General features: G+C 45.7%; 1 protein-coding gene across 4 annotated transcripts in view; it reads left to right on the forward strand.

Annotated features, from left to right (window-relative positions):
* Positions 1 to 20830, forward strand: part of BIN2 (bridging integrator 2) — a 40262-nt gene that overhangs the window by 10768 nt on the left and 8664 nt on the right. For all 4 annotated transcript variants that reach the window (XM_058673086.1, XM_036492496.2, XM_058673087.1 and 1 more), the window contains exons 3-9: positions 11464 to 11518; positions 11717 to 11811; positions 12356 to 12451; positions 14977 to 15084; positions 15384 to 15469; positions 17232 to 17307; positions 20498 to 20580. In XM_058673086.1, coding sequence (XP_058529069.1) covers positions 11464 to 11518; positions 11717 to 11811; positions 12356 to 12451; positions 14977 to 15084; positions 15384 to 15469; positions 17232 to 17307; positions 20498 to 20580 — 599 coding nt within the window. The remainder of the gene's footprint in view (positions 1 to 11463; positions 11519 to 11716; positions 11812 to 12355; positions 12452 to 14976; positions 15085 to 15383; positions 15470 to 17231; positions 17308 to 20497; positions 20581 to 20830) is intronic.

The raw sequence follows: 20830 nt of genomic DNA on the forward strand, positions 1-20830 counted from the left end.
GATCCTGGCTCCTGGCTTTGGATAGGCTCAGCTCTGGCTGTTGTGGCTACTTGGGGAGTGAATCATCAGACAGAAGATCTTCCTCTCTGTCTCTTCTCCTCTCTGTATGTCTAACTTTGCAATAAAAATAAATAAATCTTAAAAAAAGATGTATTTATTTGAAATGCAGTTACACAGAGAGAAAGAAAGAGATTTTTGATCCACTGGTTCACTTTCCAAATGGAAGCGTCAGCCAGACTGCGCCAGGCAGCAGCCAGGAGCCAGGAGCTTCTTCAGGTCTTGAACCAGTGCTCAGATGCTGGCGATGTAGGCGACAGCTTGACCATTGCACCAGAGCGCTGGCGCCTGTTTTTGTGGGATTTTTTTTTTCTTGTAAAGGTTATTTGTTTGAAAAATGAGTGACAGAGAAAGAGAGGACCTGTGAGAGCGAGAGAGAGAGAGAGCTTCCGTTGTCCTGTGTTTGACTCCCTGGATGGTGCAAGCAAAAGCAGGAGCCCAGAACTCTAGAATACCATCTGGGTCTCCTAGGTGAATGCAGGGGCTAAAGTACTTGTGCCGTCTGCCATTGTTTTCCCAGGTGCATTAGTGGGGAGCTGGATGGGAAGTAGGGCAACCAGGACTCAAACTGACACTCATGGACCTGGCACAGTGGCCTAGCGGCTAAAGTCCTTGCCTTGAACACACCAGCATCCCATATTACTGGTTATAATCCCAGCAGCCTTGCTTCCCATCCAGCTCCCTGCCTGTGGCCTGGGAAAGCAGTCAAGGGTGGCCCAAAGCCTTGGGACCCTGTACCCATGTGGGAGACCTGGAGGAGATTCCTGGCTCCTGGCTTCGGCTGGCACAGCACTGGCTGCTGCAGTCACTTGGGGAGCGAATCATCAGATGGATGATCTTCCTCTCTGTCTCTCCTCCTCTCTGTTTATCTGACTTTGCAATAAAAATAAAAAAATCTTAAAAAAAAAATAAGTCACTCATATGACTTACTGGCACCACAAGTGTTACCATGTCAGCCCAGTTACCTTATTTTTTTTCACCTTCCCAAGTTGCCTGTCTTCCACCTTTGAGCTCCTCTTATCTCAGTAGTCACACCTTTTCTTTATTTCCTTTTTGTTCATCTATTCTACCTAGTATCTTATCTAAGTCATTTCCACCAATAAATCTGTTCTTACTGTTTCTTCTATGTGAACTGGCATTATGGATTATTTAATGTAGAGTCTTCATTTGGCCAGATATTTGCTGTCATCATCTGGCTGGGGTTGCTGTCCAGTTTGTTCTGCCACACGTCTTATAGATCCATGCCTCCAGGTACCCTAGTGCAACCCAAGGACCCACCAGAGCATCTTGGCATCTGGCAGGGTGAAAGGTCGCTGGTCTAGGCTGCCTCCCCTCCCCCCAGCCACTAGTACCTGCTGCTGGTGGGGGATGGAGCTGCTGTTTGGCACACCTAGCACGACCCAAGGACCCACCAGTGCCTCTCGGCATCTGGTGGGATGTGGGCCTATGCTGCCTTCCCTCCCTCCAGCCACCACTACGTGCTGCTGGCAGGGGGAGATGTAGGTCCTGTTTGACATGGCTAATGTGGCTGAGGACCCACTAGTGGCCCATAACTTTGTTTTGCTGCTGGGTATGCCATGATCTATTCCACCTAAACCCCTGAGAGGCTCCGATTTGCAGGCCGGGGACCTGTCCATGAAAGTCTCTCAGCAGTCATTCCTCGCCTGCAGGGGAGCCCACAAGTCCCTGCACGCCCCCACCAATGCCATAACCCAAACCACCTGTGAGTGCAGAACCTCAGGCACTCAGAGGGCACTGCTGGGCAGCCTGTGGGCTTCACCAGCAGCAAGGTTCCCCAGGCCACCCGGGCCCAGGCAGGGGACCCCAGACCCCGCAAAACTGTGCATGCTGCTAAGAAGGGTCCAGGCGGGGAACCCCAGACCCATGCTGCTCTTATTTCTGATCCAGTTCACACAGCTAATGGCCGTGGAAAAGCAGCAGAAGATGGTCCAGGTACGTGGGCCTCTGTCACCATGTGGAGGCCTGATGAAGCTCCCAGCTTTGGCTTTGGCCTGTCTTGCTTTGGTGGCTTTCTGCGAGTGAACCAGCAGTTGGAATAGATTTCTCTATCTTTCCCTCTTCTTTTTTAAAACATTTATTTACTTTTATTTGAAAAGCAGACTTGCAGAGAGCGGGAAAAACAGGAAGATCTTCCATTTGCAGTTTACTCCCTAAACGGCGCAACAGCTGGAGCTGAATCAGTCTGGAGTCAGAAGGTTGCTCCAGGTCTGCCATGTGGGTTCAAGGTCCAAAGATGTGAGTCATCCTGCACTGATTTTCTAGGCCATAAGAAGAGAACTGGATCAGAAGTGGGGCAGCCAAGACACGAAGTGGCGCTGTATGGGATCCCAACGCCATAGGTGAGGGAATTGGTGTGCTATGCCACCACACTGGCCACCTCTCTTCCTGTAACTCTGACCTTCCAATAAATAAATAACTTTTTAAAAAAGTAGGTAACGAACGGGGCGCCATGATAATTCAACTGGCTAATCCTCGCCTTGCAGCACCGGCATCCCATATGAGCTTTGGCTTGTGTCCTGGCTGTTCCGTTTCCAGTCCAGTTCCCTTCTCTCTTATGGCCTAGGAGAACAGTGAGGGCCTGGCCTTGGGACCTTGTACCCGTGTGGGAGGCCCCTGGTTTCAGATCAGCTCAGCTGTGTTCTGCTGTGGCAGTTGCAACCATTTTGGGAGTGAACCAATGGATGGAAGATCTTTCTCTCTGTTAATCTGCCTTTCTGATAAAAACAAGTGAATCTTTAAAAAAATAGAGAACAGATTTAACCTCCGTGGTGCGTTTTACCTTAATCTGCCATGTGCGAGGCTCTTTGCTGGATGCTTTACATGCTTTATTCCATTTAGAATTTTTTTGTTCCTGAGATTTAATTTTTTTTTTTTTACTTTTTATAATACAGTTCCATAGGCTCAGGGATTTTCCCTGCCACCCTCTCCACTTCTCCTACCCCCACTGTTTTCTCCTGTACTATTACAGCAATAGTCACAAATCCATCATTCTGCTATTTAGGAACATCATGACACTGTAGGTATCAACAATGGTAGAAATTCCAGCATCCTATCGTTGGGATATATTTACCAGTTTCATTGGGCATCCTTCTTTTATTTGGGAGTGGAGATGCATACTGCAGCATATCGACACAGCTCAGTATGCTGGTCTGCATTATATAGCTCCTCTAGGTGAATATGTGTATCTCCATGTTTATCTGTGAATCTGTTGATATGTTTTACATGAAGGTTGCCTTATATCAAAAGGAACATGTGGTCTTTGTCCTTTGGTGATTGGCTTATTTCACTCAATTTTGTTGCAAATGGTAGAATTTCATTCTTTTTAATGGCTGAGTAGTATTCCATAGTAGATGTACTGCAGTTTTTTTATCCATTCCTCTTCTGATGGGCATCTGGGTTCTCTCCCTTTCTTTGTTATTGTAAATTATGTGACTATAAAAATAGGATTACAGGTCACCTTCTCATATGTAGACTTTATTTCCTTTGGATACATCCCCAGAAGTGGGATAGCTTTGTCATGCTGTAGATCGATTATAGCAAATCAGATAAGAATATCAACTTAGAAACATTAACTTAGAAAGCAGCGGTGACTTCACCCTTATGTTATAACCGTTGTTGTATATCCTTACTATTTTCTTAAATAAAAGACTGATCGATTGATTTGCGGGTCAGAGTTACAGGGAGAGGGAGACAGACACAGCGAGGTCCTGCATCCTCTGGTATACTTCCCAAATGCCACAGTGGTCAGGGCTGGGTCAGCGCTATGCCAAGAGCCTGGAACTCCATGTGGGTGGCAGGGGCCCAAGTACTTGAGCCATCTTTTGTAGCTTTCCCCAACATATTATCAGGAATCTGGATTAGAAGTGTAGCAGCCAGGACTCAAACCAGTCTTCACAGAATGCCAACACTGCAGGCTCCCCCAACGCACTGCCCCCCAACGCCAACCCCTACAGTTACTTTGTCATGTATAGATATGATATCTAAATATATTCACAGCAAATACATGGAAGGTTTATAGAGGTGAGATTATTCCCTGCATATAGTTTTACAACTTCCTCTTTTTCCCCGCTCAACAGATTACAGATGGCCTTTCAGATATTGCAGATTAAATATTGCACTGAGATGTTCTAGTGTCCTCTAAAAACAATAAATAAAGCATTCCTGGCTGGTGTTGGACACAGCAGCTGAAATGCTGCTTGGGGCGCCTGTGTCCCATACCAGAGTCCTTGGCTTTGGGTACCAAGTCTGCTTCTGATCCAGCTTCCTTCTGCTGCACACCCTGGGAAACAGCCAATGATGGTTGAAGCCCTTGGGTCCCTGCCATCCATGTAGGAGACCTAGACTGAATTCTGAGCTCTTGATTTTGGACTAGCACAGCTCTGACTCTTGTGGGCATTTGGGAAATGAGTCAGTAGATGGAAGATCTCTTTATTAGCATATATCTCTCTGTCAAAGAAAGAAAGAGATGAGGGAGGGAGGGAGGGAAGAAGGAAGGAAAAGGGGCCACTGTTGTGGCATAGTAGATTAAACGACCACCTGCAACACCATAGGTGTCTGTTCAAGTCCTAGCTGCTCCACTTCCAATCCAGCTCCCTGATACTGTGCCTGGGAAAGCAGAGGAAGATGGCCCAAGTGCTTGGGCCATGCACCTACTGGGAGAAACCGAGATGAAGCTGATGGCTCCTGGCTTTGGCCTGGCCCAGCCTTGGCCATTGTGAACATGGGGGCAGTGACCCAGCAAAGAGAAGGTCTATATATACTTCCTCCTCCTCCCCCTCCCTGTAACTGCATTTCAAATAAAATATTTAAAACAAAAGATAAAAATTAAGACAGTACTGTTCTTTAATATCATATCATGAATGTTCAAATTTTCTAACTTTTTTTACAGTTTAAGCAAATAATTTATTTACATGTTTACATCCCTCAGATTAAGGCTAATTGTTTTAATCTGAAGTTTTTTTTAAATTAAAGATTAATTTATTTTTATTTGAAAGGCACAGTTACAGAGAGAGGGGGAGAGAGAAGGAAAGATCTTCCAGCCACTGGTTCACTCCCAAAATGACTGCAACGGCCAGAGCAGGGTCAGTCCCAAGCCAGGAGCCGGGGACGTCATCTGTGTCTACCATGTGGCGTGGACACAAGTACTTGAGCCGTCCTCCACTGCTTTCCCAGGCCCTTAGCAAGGAGCTGGAGCAGAAGTGAAGTAACCAGGACTCCAACAGACACTCAAGTGGGGTGTCGGTTCCACAGATGGGGGCTGGCCCACCCTGTGGATTTCGAATCCCTCCCTTATTAAATCTTATTTGTTCATACCAGATAGTTTGTCCTGCAGTTTTGGTGGGTTTTTGCTGTTGCTGTTTGTTTGTTTATTTTTAGGATTTATTTGTTTTTATTAGAAAGGCAGACTTACAGAGAGAAGGAGAGATTTGAGAGAGAGAGAAAGGAAGGTGAAGGAAAAAGGAAAGAACAGGAAAGACTTTTTTTTCTTTTTTAAAGATTTATTTTTATTGCAAAATCAGATATATAGAGAGAGGAGGAGAGACAGAGAGAAATATTTTCCATCTGATGATTCACTCCCCAAGTGAGTGCAACGGCCAGTGCTGAGCCGATTTGGAGCCAGGTGCCAGGAGCTTCTTCCGGGTCTCCCACATGGGTGCAGGGTCCCAAGGCCTTGGGCCGTCCTTGACTGCCTTCCCAGGCCACAAGCAGGGAGCTGGAGGGGAAGTGGAGCTGCCGGGATTAGAACCAGTGCCTATATGGGATCCTGGTGTGTTCAAGGCAAGGACTTTAGCCGCTAGGCCATAGCGCCGGACCCCCAGAGAAACTTTCCATCCTATTCATTCCTCAAATGCCCACAACAGTTGGGACGAGCCAGTAACTGCGAATTCAGTCCAGATCTTCCATGCATGTAACAGGGACCCAGCTACTTAGCCGTCACCACTAGCTGCCAGGGTCTGTCCTGGCAGGGAGTTGGAGTCCAGAACTGGAGCTGGAAGTTGACCCCGGCACTTGGATAAGGAATATAGATGTTTTAATTACTGAGCTAGATGCTGACTCAGATGGTACTCTTTAACAAGTTCCTGTGTCTCTTGTATTTTCTGTAAATTGACAGATTTAGGGCGTCATAAGATTCAGATTTTGAGTTTTGTTGGTTTTGGTGACAAGGATGCTTTATGGGTATCATTGTGTTCTTTAGGAGGCAGTTAAGAGGGAAACAGTTTAATCAATAAGAGTGCATAGAAGCTGTGGAGTTGGCACTGAAACATAGGCCCTCACTAAAAACACTCTGTGGGCCTCTTCTCAATGCTAGTCACCCTTCTACTTCCAGCTCCAGCGATCAAAGAAGAATCGGTGAGTTGACATCTGTTTTGAAAGGCTTGATTCATTCTGTCCTTCAGGCTTTTCTCTGACAGCATGAGAGGGAGAGAGATGAAGGGCAGGCCTTTAAGAAAAGAGGAGGAATGTTTGGCACAAAAGTTAAGACACTGCTTCAGACACTCGCTTCTCGGCTCGCATGTCTCAGCTCTGCTTCTGATGCAGTTTCCTGCTGATGTGCACCCTGGGAGGCAGCAGGGGATGGCTCAGGTGCTTGGGAGTTTTTGGCTGCTGGCATCAGCCTATCCCAGGCCTGGCTGTTACAGCCATTTGGATAGTGAACCAAAGTATAGAAGATCTCTGTCTGCCTTTCAAATAAATGAATATTTTTAATTGATTTTAAAGAGTTAGAGAGAGATTCTAGCTGCTGATTCATTGCAGAGATGGCCACAGTGATTGGAGCTGGGCATGGCAGAATCCAGGAGCTTCATCCAGGGCTCCTATGTAGTGCAGGGGCACAAATGCATCTTCCACTGCTTTTCCCAGGCCATTAACAGGGAGCTGGATTGGAAGTGGAGTTCCTGGAACTGGGATTGACACCCGTATTGGTTGATGGTGTCATAGGTAGTAACTTTACCAATTAAACCACAACAGCAAGCCCCCTCCCAGTTTTTTTTTTTTTTAGAGATTTATTTAGTTTTATTGGAAAGGAAGGTTTATAGAGAGAAGGAGAGAAAGACAGAAATATCTTCAATCTGCTGTTCACTCTCCAAGTGGCCACAATGGCCGGAGATGAGCCAATCTGAAGCCAGGAGCCAGGGACTTCTTCCAAGTCTTCCACGTGGGGGCAGGGTCCCAAGGCTTTGGACCGTCCTCCACTGCTTTCGCAGGTCACAAGTAGGGAGCTGGAACTGGGACATGAACCAGTGCCCATATGGGATCTTGCTGCATGCAAAGTGAGGATTTAGCCACTAGGCTATTACACTGCTCCCCTACCATTTTTTAAAAAGATTATTTATCTATTTATTTGTTTATTTGAAAGGCAGAATTAAAAAGAATCTTCATCCACTGGCTCACTCCCCAGGTATCTATAACAGCTGAGTCTGGACAGGGATAACCAGGAGCCAGGTGCTTCCTCTGAGTTTCCCATGTGGGTGCAGTGACCCAGGCATTAGGGGGTCATTGTCCTCTGCTTTCCCAGAAGCATCAGCAGTGAGCTGGATCAGAAATGGAGAAGCTGGAACTCAGACCAGCATCCATTAACACAAGCAGAGGCACATTATCACAACCACTGTATGGTTCCAGCATCCCATGTAGGTGCTAGTTCATGTCTCAGGTATTCCACTTCTGATCCAGCTCCTTGCCATAGCTGGGGAAAGCAGCAGAGAATGGCCCAAGATTTTGGGATTCTGCACCCATTTGGGAGACCTGGAAGAAGCTCCTGGCTTCTAGCTTAGTACTAACCCCTCTGGCTATTGTGGCCATTTGGAGAGTGAACCAGTGGGTGGAAGATCTTTGTCTCGCTCTCTCTCTGTGTAACTCTGCCTTTCAAATAAAAATGGTTCTTGGGTCCAGTGTGATAGCCTAGTGACCAAATCCTCACCTGCAAGCACCAGCATTCCATATGGGTATCAGTTCATATCCCTGGTGCTCCACTTCCTATCCATCTTCTACTTGTGGCCTGGGAAAGCAGTGGAAGACAGCCCAAAGCCTTGGGACCCTGTAGCTGCATGGGAGACCTGGACAAGGCTCCTGACTTCTGGCTTCAGATCAGCTCAGCTCTGAGCTTTGCAGCCATACAGAGAGTGAACCGGAGGATGGAAGATCTTTTTCTCTGTCTCTCCTTCTCTGTGGATCTGCCTTTCCAATAAAAGCAAATAAGTCTTTAAAAAACATAAAAGAACAATTGTCAAGCAGGACATTAGCCTTTTATTTCTGGCAGTTCTAGTTCATTGCCTTTATAATCAGGTCTGATGTGACTCCATCTTTCCATCTTTCCCACCTGGGTCTCCATAGATGGCCTACTGCTTTGAGCACTTGCTCAGGTCATGCTGTTTATCCTTGTTTTGCTGTGTCTGGGTTTCTCGGAGTCTGTTTTTCACTAGCAATTAAGAAACCCCAGGACAGACACCTTGTTCATCCTAGGCACACCAATCTCCTAGGACCTGGCTCTGACTAACTGTGTGCTTAGGACAAGCTTCCACAGTGAGTGGCTCATTAACTGAGGGCTGGACTATTTGCATAATGGGTGGGAGAACTGACTCAGACTCTTAATGGTAGTGCCAGGATTTTGGCGAGGATTCAGAGAGCAGAAGTGATAAAAATCTTAAGATTTAAAGCCAGAAACAGCATTACCCCGCATTTATAGATGAGGAAACTAAAGCCAGAGAGGTGGATTAACCTGCGAGGTGTGGATAGAGCCAAGTTTCTCCTAGACAAGTGAGAGCCTGAGACTGTGAGAGTCAAATTTCAGGAAAGAAGAAAGATAACTAAGATTATTCAGCCTGGAGCCATTGTAGGGAGGCATGGAGCAATGAGAAACATGAAATGATATCCTGTGATGTCCCATTTCTCTCTATCACTGCCGCCATCGCCACACGCATACCATTCTTCATCTCAGAGGAGCGTGACTCAGGAGCATGGCTCCTCTTATTTATTTGTTTTAAAGATTTATTTAGAAGACGGAGAGGGAGACAGAAGATAGAGACCTCCATCTGCTGATTCATTCCCAAGATGGCTGCAACAACACCGGAGCAGACGAAGCCAGGAGCCAGGAATTCCATCCTGTTCTCCCACATGGATAGTAAGGGTCCAAGTACTTGGGCCTCGTCCAGTGCCTTCCCAGACTTTAACAGGAAGCTAGAGCAGAAGCCAAGTACCTGAGATTTCTTTTTAAGACCCATTCTGGGGCCTGGCGCCATGGCCTAGCAGCTTAAGTCCTCGCCTTGAATGTGCCAGGATCCCATGTGGGCGCCGGTTCTAAAGTTCCTGGCTCCTGACTCCAGATCAGCACAGTACAGGCTGTTGCCATCACTTGGGGAATGAATCATAGGACGGAAGATCTTCCTCTCTGTCTCTCATCCTCTCTGTATATCTGACTTTTCAATAAAAATAAATAAATCTTAAAAAAAAAAAAAAAGATTTCTTCTGTTTATTTGAGAGTTGGAGGAAATCTTCTGTCTACTAATTCATTACCTCGAGTGGCTGCTGTGGCTGAGACTAGGCCAGGCCGGACCCAGGAGCTGCATTGGGATCTTTCAGATCTGGGCGGTCTGGTGTGAGATGCTGGCATCTTACACAATTCCTGCCAAGATGGAGTTTTAACTTGAAGTATGGCCAAAAGCTTGGACTGGCTTAGGAATGAGTGCTGGAGGCAAGAAGATGGGTAAAAGAACCAGTTTAGGTTTCTGTTTTTATTTGAGTAAATTGTGTTTTCTGCTGCTGAAATAAAAAATGATCTTTTCCCAAAGATTTCCACTGGGAATACAGTTAGATCATTAGGATGGATTTTTTTTTCCTTTCCTATATATTTAAAAAAATATTTTTGGTATGGCTGTCTAGCAATGAGCCCATTAAAATACAAAGTTGATGGCTTGTCATTAACAGGTTCATGACAAGTATTTATGGTATACTGTATAATGTATGTTGGCTTTCAACATGCCATCACTTCATTTTTATTTTATTTTTTTTAATTTTTGATGATGTTTACATAGCTGATCAAGGTGGGAAGGATCAAGGGTTAGGGGAGAGTAGATGTGATGATTGTTTTCAATTTTTCTGTTTCTTCTTCCTGTATCTGGGAAGAAGGAGATAAGGGGACAAGCCATACCCATTCTCCCTACCACTCCAGTACCCGGGGATGGGGAACAGCCACCCCATATCAACCCAGGGGCCCCGGTCATCATGCCATTACTTAACCCATGGGCTGTCCCTGAGGAGTACCTTGTGGCTGCACCTTTCAGGCCAGTGGTCTTAAGCTTTCTTTCCACTGATCTCCTAGGAGTGGACCTTTATAGATAGGAGAAATTAGAGTGAGAAGGAGCTTTAAACAACACCGTGAGGAGCAATTGAGGAAACCTGTGGGAAGAAGGACTTGCTGAAGGGCTTGTGGAAGTGGTCTTCAAATCTTTTTTTTTTTTTTAAAGATGTATTCACTTTTATTGGAAGGCAGATCAGATTTATGAAGAGCAGGAGAGACAGATCTTCCACTGGGTCATTCCCCAAATGGCTACAACAGCTGGAATTGAGCTAATCTGAAGCCAGAAGCCAGGAACTTCCTCTGGATCTCCCAAGTGGGTGCAGGGTCTTAAGGCTTTGGGCCATCCTCTACTGCGTTCCAAGGTCTTAAGCAGGGAGCTGGATAGGAAGTGGAACAGCCAGGATACAAACCAGCTCCAATATGGGATCCCAGTGCTTGCAAGGTGAGGATTTAGCCAATTGAGTCATGGTGCTGGGCCTATCTCCAAACTTATATGGAAGAGGGAGGAGGTGTACTCTACAGGAAAAAAGCCAACTTCAGACTGGTGGGCCAAGGATCCACAAGAGCTGTTTTGAACGGGAGCAATTCTGTCTGGCAGGAGGTTTTATTTTTATTGGAAAGGTAGATCAGATTTACGGAGAGAAGGTGAGACAGAGAAAAAGATCTTTCATCAGCTGGTTCACTCCCCAAATGGCTACAATGACCAAAGCTGAGTCAATCCAAAGCCAGCAGCCAGGAGTTTCCTTGGGGTCTCCCATTCAGGTGCAGGATCCCAAGGCTTTGGCCCTTCCTCCCCTGCTTTCCTATGCCCCAAGCTGGGAGCTGGATGGAAAGTGGAGCAGCCAGGACATGAACTGGCATCCATATGGGATCCTGGTGCTTACAAGGTAAGGATTTAGCCATTGAGCCATCACAGCAGGTCCAGTAAGTAAATCTTAAAAAAAAAAAAAAAAAGAGGCAAACTGAAAACTAATTTATAACAATTGTGAATATTTGAGGGGAATTGTGCTTCAATATACATTTTGGGTCTAACCTCTGGAGCCATGTCCTGAAATGTTTCCCTGAAGTTACCAAAGCCTCATCCCTTTCAGGCAGAAGGCCACAAGCTCTACAAGGACCTGAAGAGCTTCCTCAGCGCAGTCAAAGGTAGGTGCTGCTGCAGAGAGCTCTGCCCTTGGGGTTCCTCCTTGGGATTCCGTGGCCCAGAAAGTGACCATTTCTGTCCCACTTTCATGCAGCTTCCCTCACTGATAACTGTAACCTGTTGTAATGGCCCACTGATTCGTCACTCAGGCGTTACACCAAGCTACTTTTTGGGAACTATGATGAATTGTCTCGTTTCAGTGATGCGAGAAAGTTCAAAGAGAGTGTCCGAAACCCTGCAGGAGATCTACAGCAGCGAGTGGGACGGCCACGAGGAGCTGAAGGCCATCGTGGGGGTAAGGGCAGCCTGGGCTTCTGAGCTCTTGGATACTCACGCCTGTTCTCACCTCCAGCATGTCTTAGCTTCTGCATTCCAGAAGATTGTAAGACGGTTGAGGCGATCTGCAGTTGACCCTGTGTAGCCTCAGGCACTGGGTGGTAGGAAGAACCTGCAGCTGCCCAGGTAGAGACAAACTTTCTCTAGTCTGGGAACTCTGGTTTTGAACATTTTGCTCTTTAATATTGTGCTGAAGTTTTTACTTCCTGAAGATGTGTTGTGCTTTAAAACTCCATGCATTTATTCCCAGACGTTCCTTCCTCCAAGCTGAAGAGCCCAGGGCTGTATTTTGCTGTTCTTCATTACTAAACAAATACCCAGCCTCTTAGGGAGTAGTTCCTTGGGCCAGCAGTTGTTTTCTCCCTTTGTCTCTGGCACAGTATTCAACGTGATACTCTAAATACAGTACTACAGGAAAGGTTTTTCGCAGTTAGCAGTTGGGTATTGCCCTGGTAGGTGGTTGAGAAGTTGAGCCCTCAACACCCTCTGCTTCTATCCCATAGAATAATGACCTTCTTTGGGAAGATTATGAAGAGAAACTGGCTGACCAGGCTGTGAGGACTATGGAAAACTATGTGGCCCAGTTCGGCGAGATTAAGGTACTTGATTTACAGAATCAAGGGCGCATTGTGGTTGGCCTGTACTGGTGAGAGAACATGTTGGGTTAGACATGACAAGCAGAGTTAGAGCTCGTGGTTAGAAATGAGGTTGGGTAGAAGTTAGAGGGTTAGGCAAGAGGTAGTATGCCGAGTAGAGGTAATGTGAAGGCTACGTTTTTCTTTTAAGATTTATTTTATTTTTATTGGAAAGGCAGACAGAGAGAAAGATCTTCTATCCAATGATTCACTCCCCAAGCGGCCGCAATGGCCAGAACTGAGCCAATCCGAAGCCAGGAGCCAGGAGCCTCTTTGGAGTCTCCCACGCAGGTACAGGGTCCCAAGGCTTTGGGCCATCCTTGACTGCTTTCTCAGGCCATAGGCAGGGAGCTGGATGAGAAGTGGAACAGCTGGGATTAGAACCAGTGCCCATATGGGATCCTGGTGCACGCAAGGTGAGGATTTTAGCTGCTGGGATACCACACTGGGCTCTTTTTCTTTCTTTTTGGAAAAAAAAAATTTATTTGAAAGGCAGCGTTTTGGAGAGAGAGGGAGAGACAGTAAAAAAAGAAATCTTCTATCTGCTGGTTCACTCTCCAAATGGCCACAATGTGCAGAGCTAAGCCCTCCCAAAGCCAGGAGCCAGGAGCTTCTTCTGAGTTTCCCACGTAGGTTCCAAAGACTTGGCCCATCCTTCACTGCTTTTCTAGGCCATAAGCAGGGAGCTGGTTGGGAAGTAGAGCAGCCGGGCTATAAGCTAGTATGGGATGCTGGCACTCAAAAATGGAGGATTAGCCTGTTAAGCCACAAAGCCAGCCCACAATAGATTTTCTTACAACGCTCATGATAATTCACTATTTACATTGTGCTTTAGTTTTCAAAACACTTTATACTCAGCATTTGATATTTATTTATTTATTTAAAGATTTATTCATTTTTATTGGGAAGACATTTACAGAGAGAAGGAGAGACAGAGAGAAACATCTTCCATGCTCTGTTTCATTCCCCAAGTAGCCACAACAGCTGGAACTGAGCTCTTCTGAAGCCAAGAGCCAGGAGCTTCTTCCAGGTCTCCCATGCAGGTGCAGGGTCCCAAGGCTTTGGGCTGTTCTCTTCTGCTTTCCCAGGCTACAAACAGGGAGCTGGATGGGAAGTGGAGCAGCTGGGGTGCAAACCAGTGACCATATGGGATGTTTTGCTTAGGGGTGGAGGATTAGCCAATTGAGCCACCATGCCAGCAGCTGATATCTAAAATAGCACTTGGGGCAGACCTTTAGCCTAGCAGTTAAGACCCTTGTGTCCCACAGGTTTGCTTTGTGGCTCCATAGCCACTGACTCCAGCTTCCCTTTAATGCAAACTGGAAGATAGTGGTGAACACTGAAGTGATTGCGTTCATGCTGCTCGCATAGGGAGACCTGGATTGTGCTTCTGACTGGAGCCATTTGGAGAATAAACCACTGGGTGGGAGCGTGCTTTCTGTCTGTCAGGCTTTTGGAATAATTGTCTTAGCTAAACAGGTGCCGTTTGTTGCAGTGATGAAGATGCCACTCAGGATGGCCGCCTCCCGTTGGGCGGGCCGAGGTCCAGGTCTGGGTTTTACTCCCAGTTCCAACTTCGGGCTAACGTGCATAATGTGCATACTGCGGAGCAGTGGAGGTGGCTGAAGGACTTGGGTGCCTGCTGCCTAAGAGGAAACCCATGCTGAGTCCCCAGGTCCCTACTTCATCCCAACCCTGGCCTTTGGAGTCATGTTATCTCTCTCTGTCTTTCTGGTTTTCAAATTTTACAAATTACGTAAAGCAACACTTTAGGCAGATATAGATGAGGCTTCTGAGATGTGCCCATAGGCCCCAAGGCTAAATGAATGACTTATTAAGGACTAGGACAAAAAAGTCCTGACATTGAATTTAATGGGATTCTCAAAGTTATTTCTGCTAGAGACTGAACCACTTGATAATGGGCTCATAGAAAACACTAAAATTTAATGTGATTTCCATGTGCTCTGTAAGATTGCCCCTTACTCCATTTCCCACAGAGAATCCCTACCTTTCCAAGATAGTGAGGACCCCTTGAACATAAAACACTGGTAGAGGGACTGGCATTATGGCATAGCATGCTAAGCCTCTGCCTGTGGCACCAGCATTCCATGTAGGCCCTAGTTTGAGTCCCAGCTGGTCCACTTCCAGTCTAGCTGCCTGCTGATGTGTGTGGGAGAACAGTAGAGGATACCCGAGGGTTTGGATCCGTGCACATGCTAGACGACCCAGACGCTCTTGGCCTTGTCCTAGCTATTGAGCCCATTTGAGGAGTAAGCCAGCAGATGAAAATTCCCTCAAATCTCTGCCTCTCCTCCTCTTTCTGAAACTCTGCCTTTTAAATACATAAGCTATAAATCTGAGAAAAAAGCTCTATTTGAGAATGAAGTTTGATAGTAGAATCCAGGAGTCTTCTGTACTCTGCATGGCCACTACATTCTAAACCTCCTGAAAAGTGAAGCTGTACACCCTTTCTCATTGCTCTGCGTTAGGAGAGAATCGCCAAGCGGGGTCGGAAACTTGTGGACTACGACAGCGCCCGGCACCATCTGGAGGCAGTGCAGAATGCCAAGAAAAAAGATGAGGCCAAGACGACCAAGGTAAAAGGACCTGAGGAAACCTTCCTCTCTTCCTCCCCCTAGAGGGAAGGCAGGGAGATGGGCAAGATGGATCCAGGCAGTGATAAACCCACATCCAGTGTCCTGAGGAAAACCCCGCTTCCTCCAAACTGATGCTGCAGAGATGGTTGAGACTTGAGGCTGGGGAGGACGCGGGTGTGAGGAAGGAGAAGCAGGGTTCCAAGTGAGCCTACCCTCTGAAAAAAATGCAAAGGGCAAAGGAGGCAGCCTCTGGCCCCGGGTTGAGGATGGACAGCGACTTCTTGCCTCCTACCACCTAGGCAGAGGAAGAGTTCAACAAAGCCCAGACTGTGTTTGAAGAACTGAACCAGGAACTGCTAGAGGAGCTGCCTGTTCTCTATAACAGGTAATGTTTAAGGTTCAGGAGCGGGCTCACCTCCTGCAGGTCGTGGACATCACCTCCAGCCTGCCGCTAACCTGCTGTGTGGTACCAGGCAAGCCACCTGATCCTCTGGACCCTGGCTTCTTCAGCTGCAGTCCAGCTCGTCCTGCCAGATTTTCTGGGTTTAAAGACAGGGTGCTTCTCGGGTAGGACAGCTCTTGGCAAGAAGACAGCTGTCATCCTTCATGGCATGACTGGACTTCCATCCACAGTGTGTGTTATTTTCAACAGGCTTGATTCATAAATAACCAGACTTACTTAGGAGGTAAATGGTGGGGTGCTTGCATGCACTAATGAAGGTGTCTCTGTTTCACAGCAGATAAAAGTATTTTGCAATGTAATTATCTACACCACGAAGAGAAATTGAACAGAAACTCCATTTGTAAAAAAGAAAGAACTCCATTTGTATCCTATTTTCTTTTTCTTTTATTTTTTTAGTAAAGGTGTATTTCATTTTGATTGGAAAGTCAGATTTACAGAGTGAAAGAGAGAGAGAAAGTTCTCCCAGCCGTTGTTCACTCCCCAAGTAGCCGCAATGACCGGAAATGAGCCGATCTGAAGGCAGGAGCCAGGAGCTTCTTCTGGGTCTCAGGTGCAAGTGCAGGGTCCCAAGGCTTTGGGCCATCCTCACCTGCTTTGCCAGGCCACAAGCAGGGAGCTGGAAGGGGGGAAGCAGGGCCACCAGGATTAAAACCGGCATCCTTATGGGATCCTGGCGCAAGCAAGGCGCGGACTTTTAGGCTGCTGAGCTACCGTACTGGGCCCTAAATTTGCCTTTCTAATAAAAATAAGTAAATTGGCCAAAAAAAAAGCCAACCTAGAACCTTTATGCAATTGTAGTCTGAGTATTTTGTGCTATCACTTCATATTAGTCTATGTATGGTGATGTATTTTTAAAAAAGATTTACTTATTTTTATTGGAAAGGCAGATATACAGAGAGAAGGAAAGACAGAGACAAACATCTTCTGTCTGCTAGTTCACTCCCCAAATGACCGCAACAACCATAGCTGCACTGATCCAAAACCAGGAGTCAGGAACTCTTCTGGGTCTCCCACGCGGATGCAGGGTCCCAAAGTGTTGGGCCGTCCTCGATTGCTTTCCCAGGCCACAAGCGGGGAGCTGGATGGGAAGCAGGGCCACTTGGATTAGAACTGGTGCCCATATGGGATCCCAGCGCATGCAAGGCAAGCACTTTAGCCGGTAGGCTACTGCGCTGGTCCCTGGTGGTGTATTTTGAATAACTACATGTATTCTAAAGAATTAATTATCTGAGTCCTGATTTAAATAGAATTGAGATGTATTAACATTTTCTTTAAACATCAAGTTCTCCAGTTCATTTGTGGGAGAATTCCATTTAGGTGTGCACAGGTGTGGAAGCCCTGAATTGCATAAAGAAAAAGGATAAGTACTTATTATGGTAGTTATAATTTTATAGCCATATATTTATACTGCCCTTTAAAAAGTTCTTCAAAGCACTTTCATGTCTATTTCAATATCTTAAGAGCCTGAATCACACACCTTCCTGGTGTCAGGCTCAGCTGATGTTATCTCCTGGGCCTACTCCTGCTCACAGCCTGGTGTGCCCCTCTCGCGGCTCCAGATGCCAGAGCGTCCGAGCCGAGCCTGTAGGCGCCGTGTGCTGCGCAGCCGTGGCTGTGGCTGGTTTTAGCATAAGCTTCAAAGACCTCTTTTCCCTGTGTATGTTTGTGTTTTGCTTCCTCATAGTCGCATTGGCTGTTATGTGACCATCTTCCAGAACATTTCCAACTTGCGGGATGTCTTCTACAAGGAGATGAGCAAGGTGAGAAGCCTCTGGCCAGCTGAGCTCCCTCGGTCGACTTTTCTAGTGAATATGAAGGCAGCCCTCATTGGCATCATTCATGGAAAACTTGGCAGCACAGATTTGGCTTCCGTCATGATGAGACAAAGCACTTGATTATCTGTGTTGATCTCTGTGTTGAATTGCATAGGTGTAATGTACACACACACACACGCACACCCTCTACCTCAGAGAGTCCTTCCCAGCTCCCTTAAGAACTGAGTAAGTGTTTCTCAACTTGAACTTCGGCATTTCTAAATGAGGTTGGACCTTTGGGAGAACAATTGTAATGGGAACCAAGTGACATCTCCATGGTTGCTGGCAGCAGGGATGCCAGGATCTTAGCAAAGTCAGTTTCTCAGGGTAGTTCTTTAAAAATTGATTTATTTATTATTTTTATTGGAAAGTCAGATTTACAGAGAGGAGAGACAAAGAAAAAGATCCTTCATCCACTGGTTTATTCCCCAAGTGACCACAACAGCCAGAGCTGAGCCAATCCAAAGCCAGGAGCTTCTTCAGCTTCTCCCACACCGTCACAGGGTCTCAAGGCTTTGGGCCGTCCTTGACTGCTTTCCCAGGCCACAGGCAGGGAGCTGGATGGGAAGTGGAGCAGCTGGCACACAAACCAGTGCCCATATGGGATCCCGGCGCATGCGAGGCAAGGACTTTAGCCACTAGGCTACTGCGCCAGGTCCCCACACACACTTTATTTTTTTAAAGATTTATTCACTTTTATTGGAAAGGCAGATTTACAGAGAGAAAGATCTTCTGTCCACTGGTTTGCTCCCCAAATTGCCACAATGGTCATAGATGAACTGATCTGGAGCCAGGAACCTCTTAAGCCTCCCATGTGGGTATAGGGTTCCAAGGCTTTGGGCCATATTCTGCTGCTTTCCCAGGTCATAAGCAGGGAGCTGGAAGGGAAGTGGAGCAGCCGGGACATGAACAAGCACCCATATGGAGTGCCAGCGCTTGGAAGTGGAGGATTAACCGGTTGAACCATTACTCAGGCCCCAGGGGTTTTGGCTTTGATCCTATCAGTGGCTGGCAGCATGGTAAACATGACCTGATCAGGTCTTTTCCAGTCCCAGAATTTTAAGATTCTTTGCTGCTGCAATATTAATTATATTCACGCACAACTACACACAGTATTCTCCACAGTTGTTTTTTTTTTGGTCTGAATTATGACTTTCCTGGTTAATATAAAAAAGGAGTTTTCATTACCTGGGGCATTAAGGAAAGCTAGAAGGTCAAACCAAAACACTCAGGCCTCGGGGAATCCCAGAGTCTATTAAACTGTGTCATAAAACGAAATTAAAAAAAAAAATTGGAGCAAGGGGACCAAGCTGCCGTGGTCTGTGACCAAGATGCCTCCCTCAGCACTGGCAAGATGTTTCTGGGTTTTTTTGTTTTTTTTAAAGATTTTATTATTATTGGAAAGTCAGATATACAGAGAGGAGGAGAGACAGAGAGGAAGATCTTCCATCCGATGTTTCACTCCCCAAGTGAGCCGCAACGGGCCGGTGTGCGCCGATCCGATGCCGGGAACCAGGAACCTCTTCCGGGTCTCCCACGTGGGTGCAGGGTCCTAAAGCTTTGGGCCGTCCTCAACTGCTTTCCCAGGCCACAAGCAGGGAGCTGGATGGGAAGTGGAGCTGCCGGGATTAGAACCAGTGCCCATATGGGATCCCGGGGCTTTCAAGGCGAGGACTTTAGCCGCGAGGCCACGCCGCCGGGCCCGATGTTTCTGTTTTAATAAAATGAACAGGTGCAAGTGGACAAAGTTTCTTCAGAAAGCCACTAGCTAAATCAGTTCATATCATAGTTCTGAAATTAAAATGTAGCCAATCAGACCTGTGAATTATAATTGCCCCATTTTCAAACTTAAATGCATTTTGTGCATCCTACTAGCACTGCACCTGGTAAATGTACATATTAAAGTTATGAAGGGAAGAGTTTGCTGAGGTGTTTTAAATATTACGCTGACATAGTGGTAACAGAAAGGAGAAAGGCAGGCATGATCTAATTCTACTGATGTCTGCTTAGTTTAGTGCACACTGCTTTTCCCATGAAGCCGATGGTAAAATGTGTTCCACAGAAATATGTCACATGGTTTTCTACAAAGTAAAATCTGCTGTGTAGAGAGACATTTCTTCCATAGTTCTTCAATATATATTTTTTATCAGAATGTTTTATCATTTAAAACATAAAATTTGTTTAATTTTCTTTTTTTCTTTTAGCAAGTCTGTCTACTTTGATCTCTTTAGCAGTTACTTATAGACACTTCCATTAGTAATGGGTACAAGGTGAGACTCAGTGAGGCTCAGCTTCTGCAGTGCAAGGGTAAAGTGATCAATCCTCATCAAGCAGGAGAGATACGGAGTCAAGATTCAGAGAGTCGGCATCAGTATTGTTATCTAAGGCCTTAGATACATTTCTATATTCTTTTTCTAGAGGCTCATAGATAATTATATGAAATGTTGAAGCTTCTAGTGACAAAAGCTTGCTACGTGAGACAGTTCAACCTGCTCACACACAAGAGTTACACAGGAAATATATATATATACATATATATATATGACATATATCAAGATATGTACATATATTTATATATATGCTATATTTATGTTTTTTATATATATGTATGGAGAGAGATTCACTGGACTACTATTTTAAATTGTGCATGATTATACTAATTATGATAAAAGCAATATACACTGATATTCAGGAAAAAAAATAAACATGGAGTATGGGAAAAGTGAAAAAAAAAATCCAAATGTTGAGTGATATATTATGACCTAAAGTTTTTTGTTCAGGTTGTAACATATGATGTATTATGGACCATATATATATGGTCCATATATATATATATATATATATATACACATACCACTTGCTTAACAGTGCTATCATTGTATTGCTTTATGTTGCATTAGGAAATGTTTGTCCTCAAAAGAACTTAAAATTAAAATCTGGCTTTATTGTCAAGTTAAAAAAAAAAAGAAAACAAAAAGCACTTAGGCCTGTGCCTTGAGAAAGCTACCAGTCCATTGTGAGAAAACTTAGTGTGCTGAACACCGGAGCGGTGAGAGTGCTGTTTGGGGAGCTGTCTGAAGGAGGGGTCAGAGGTAGGTCCCGTCTGACTGTCGGCCTTCCTTTTTGCTGCCTGCAGCTGAACCACAACCTGTACGAGGTGATGAGCAAACTGGAGAAGCAACATTCCAACAAGGTCTTTGTGGTGAAAGGACTGTCAAGGTGAGCGGCTTGAGGCCCTGTTACATCTCCTTGTGGGAGAGTGTTTCTGTGTCTGAAATTCTTGCCTTTCCTCTCTGCTTGAGCACATGATGATATTGTTTTGTGCTGTAATCTTTGTATAAGTTGTTTTTCTTTTCATTAAATATTTCAACTATAACTAAAGGTAATAAATAATATAACCAAGAGCCATAAATCTGTTGCCAAGTTTAAGAAACTGGTCATTGTAAATATATTTGAACTTCCCAATGTC

This window comes from Ochotona princeps, chromosome 15 (genome assembly GCF_030435755.1).
Source record: "Ochotona princeps isolate mOchPri1 chromosome 15, mOchPri1.hap1, whole genome shotgun sequence".
Classification (NCBI taxonomy): Eukaryota; Metazoa; Chordata; class Mammalia; order Lagomorpha; family Ochotonidae; genus Ochotona; species Ochotona princeps.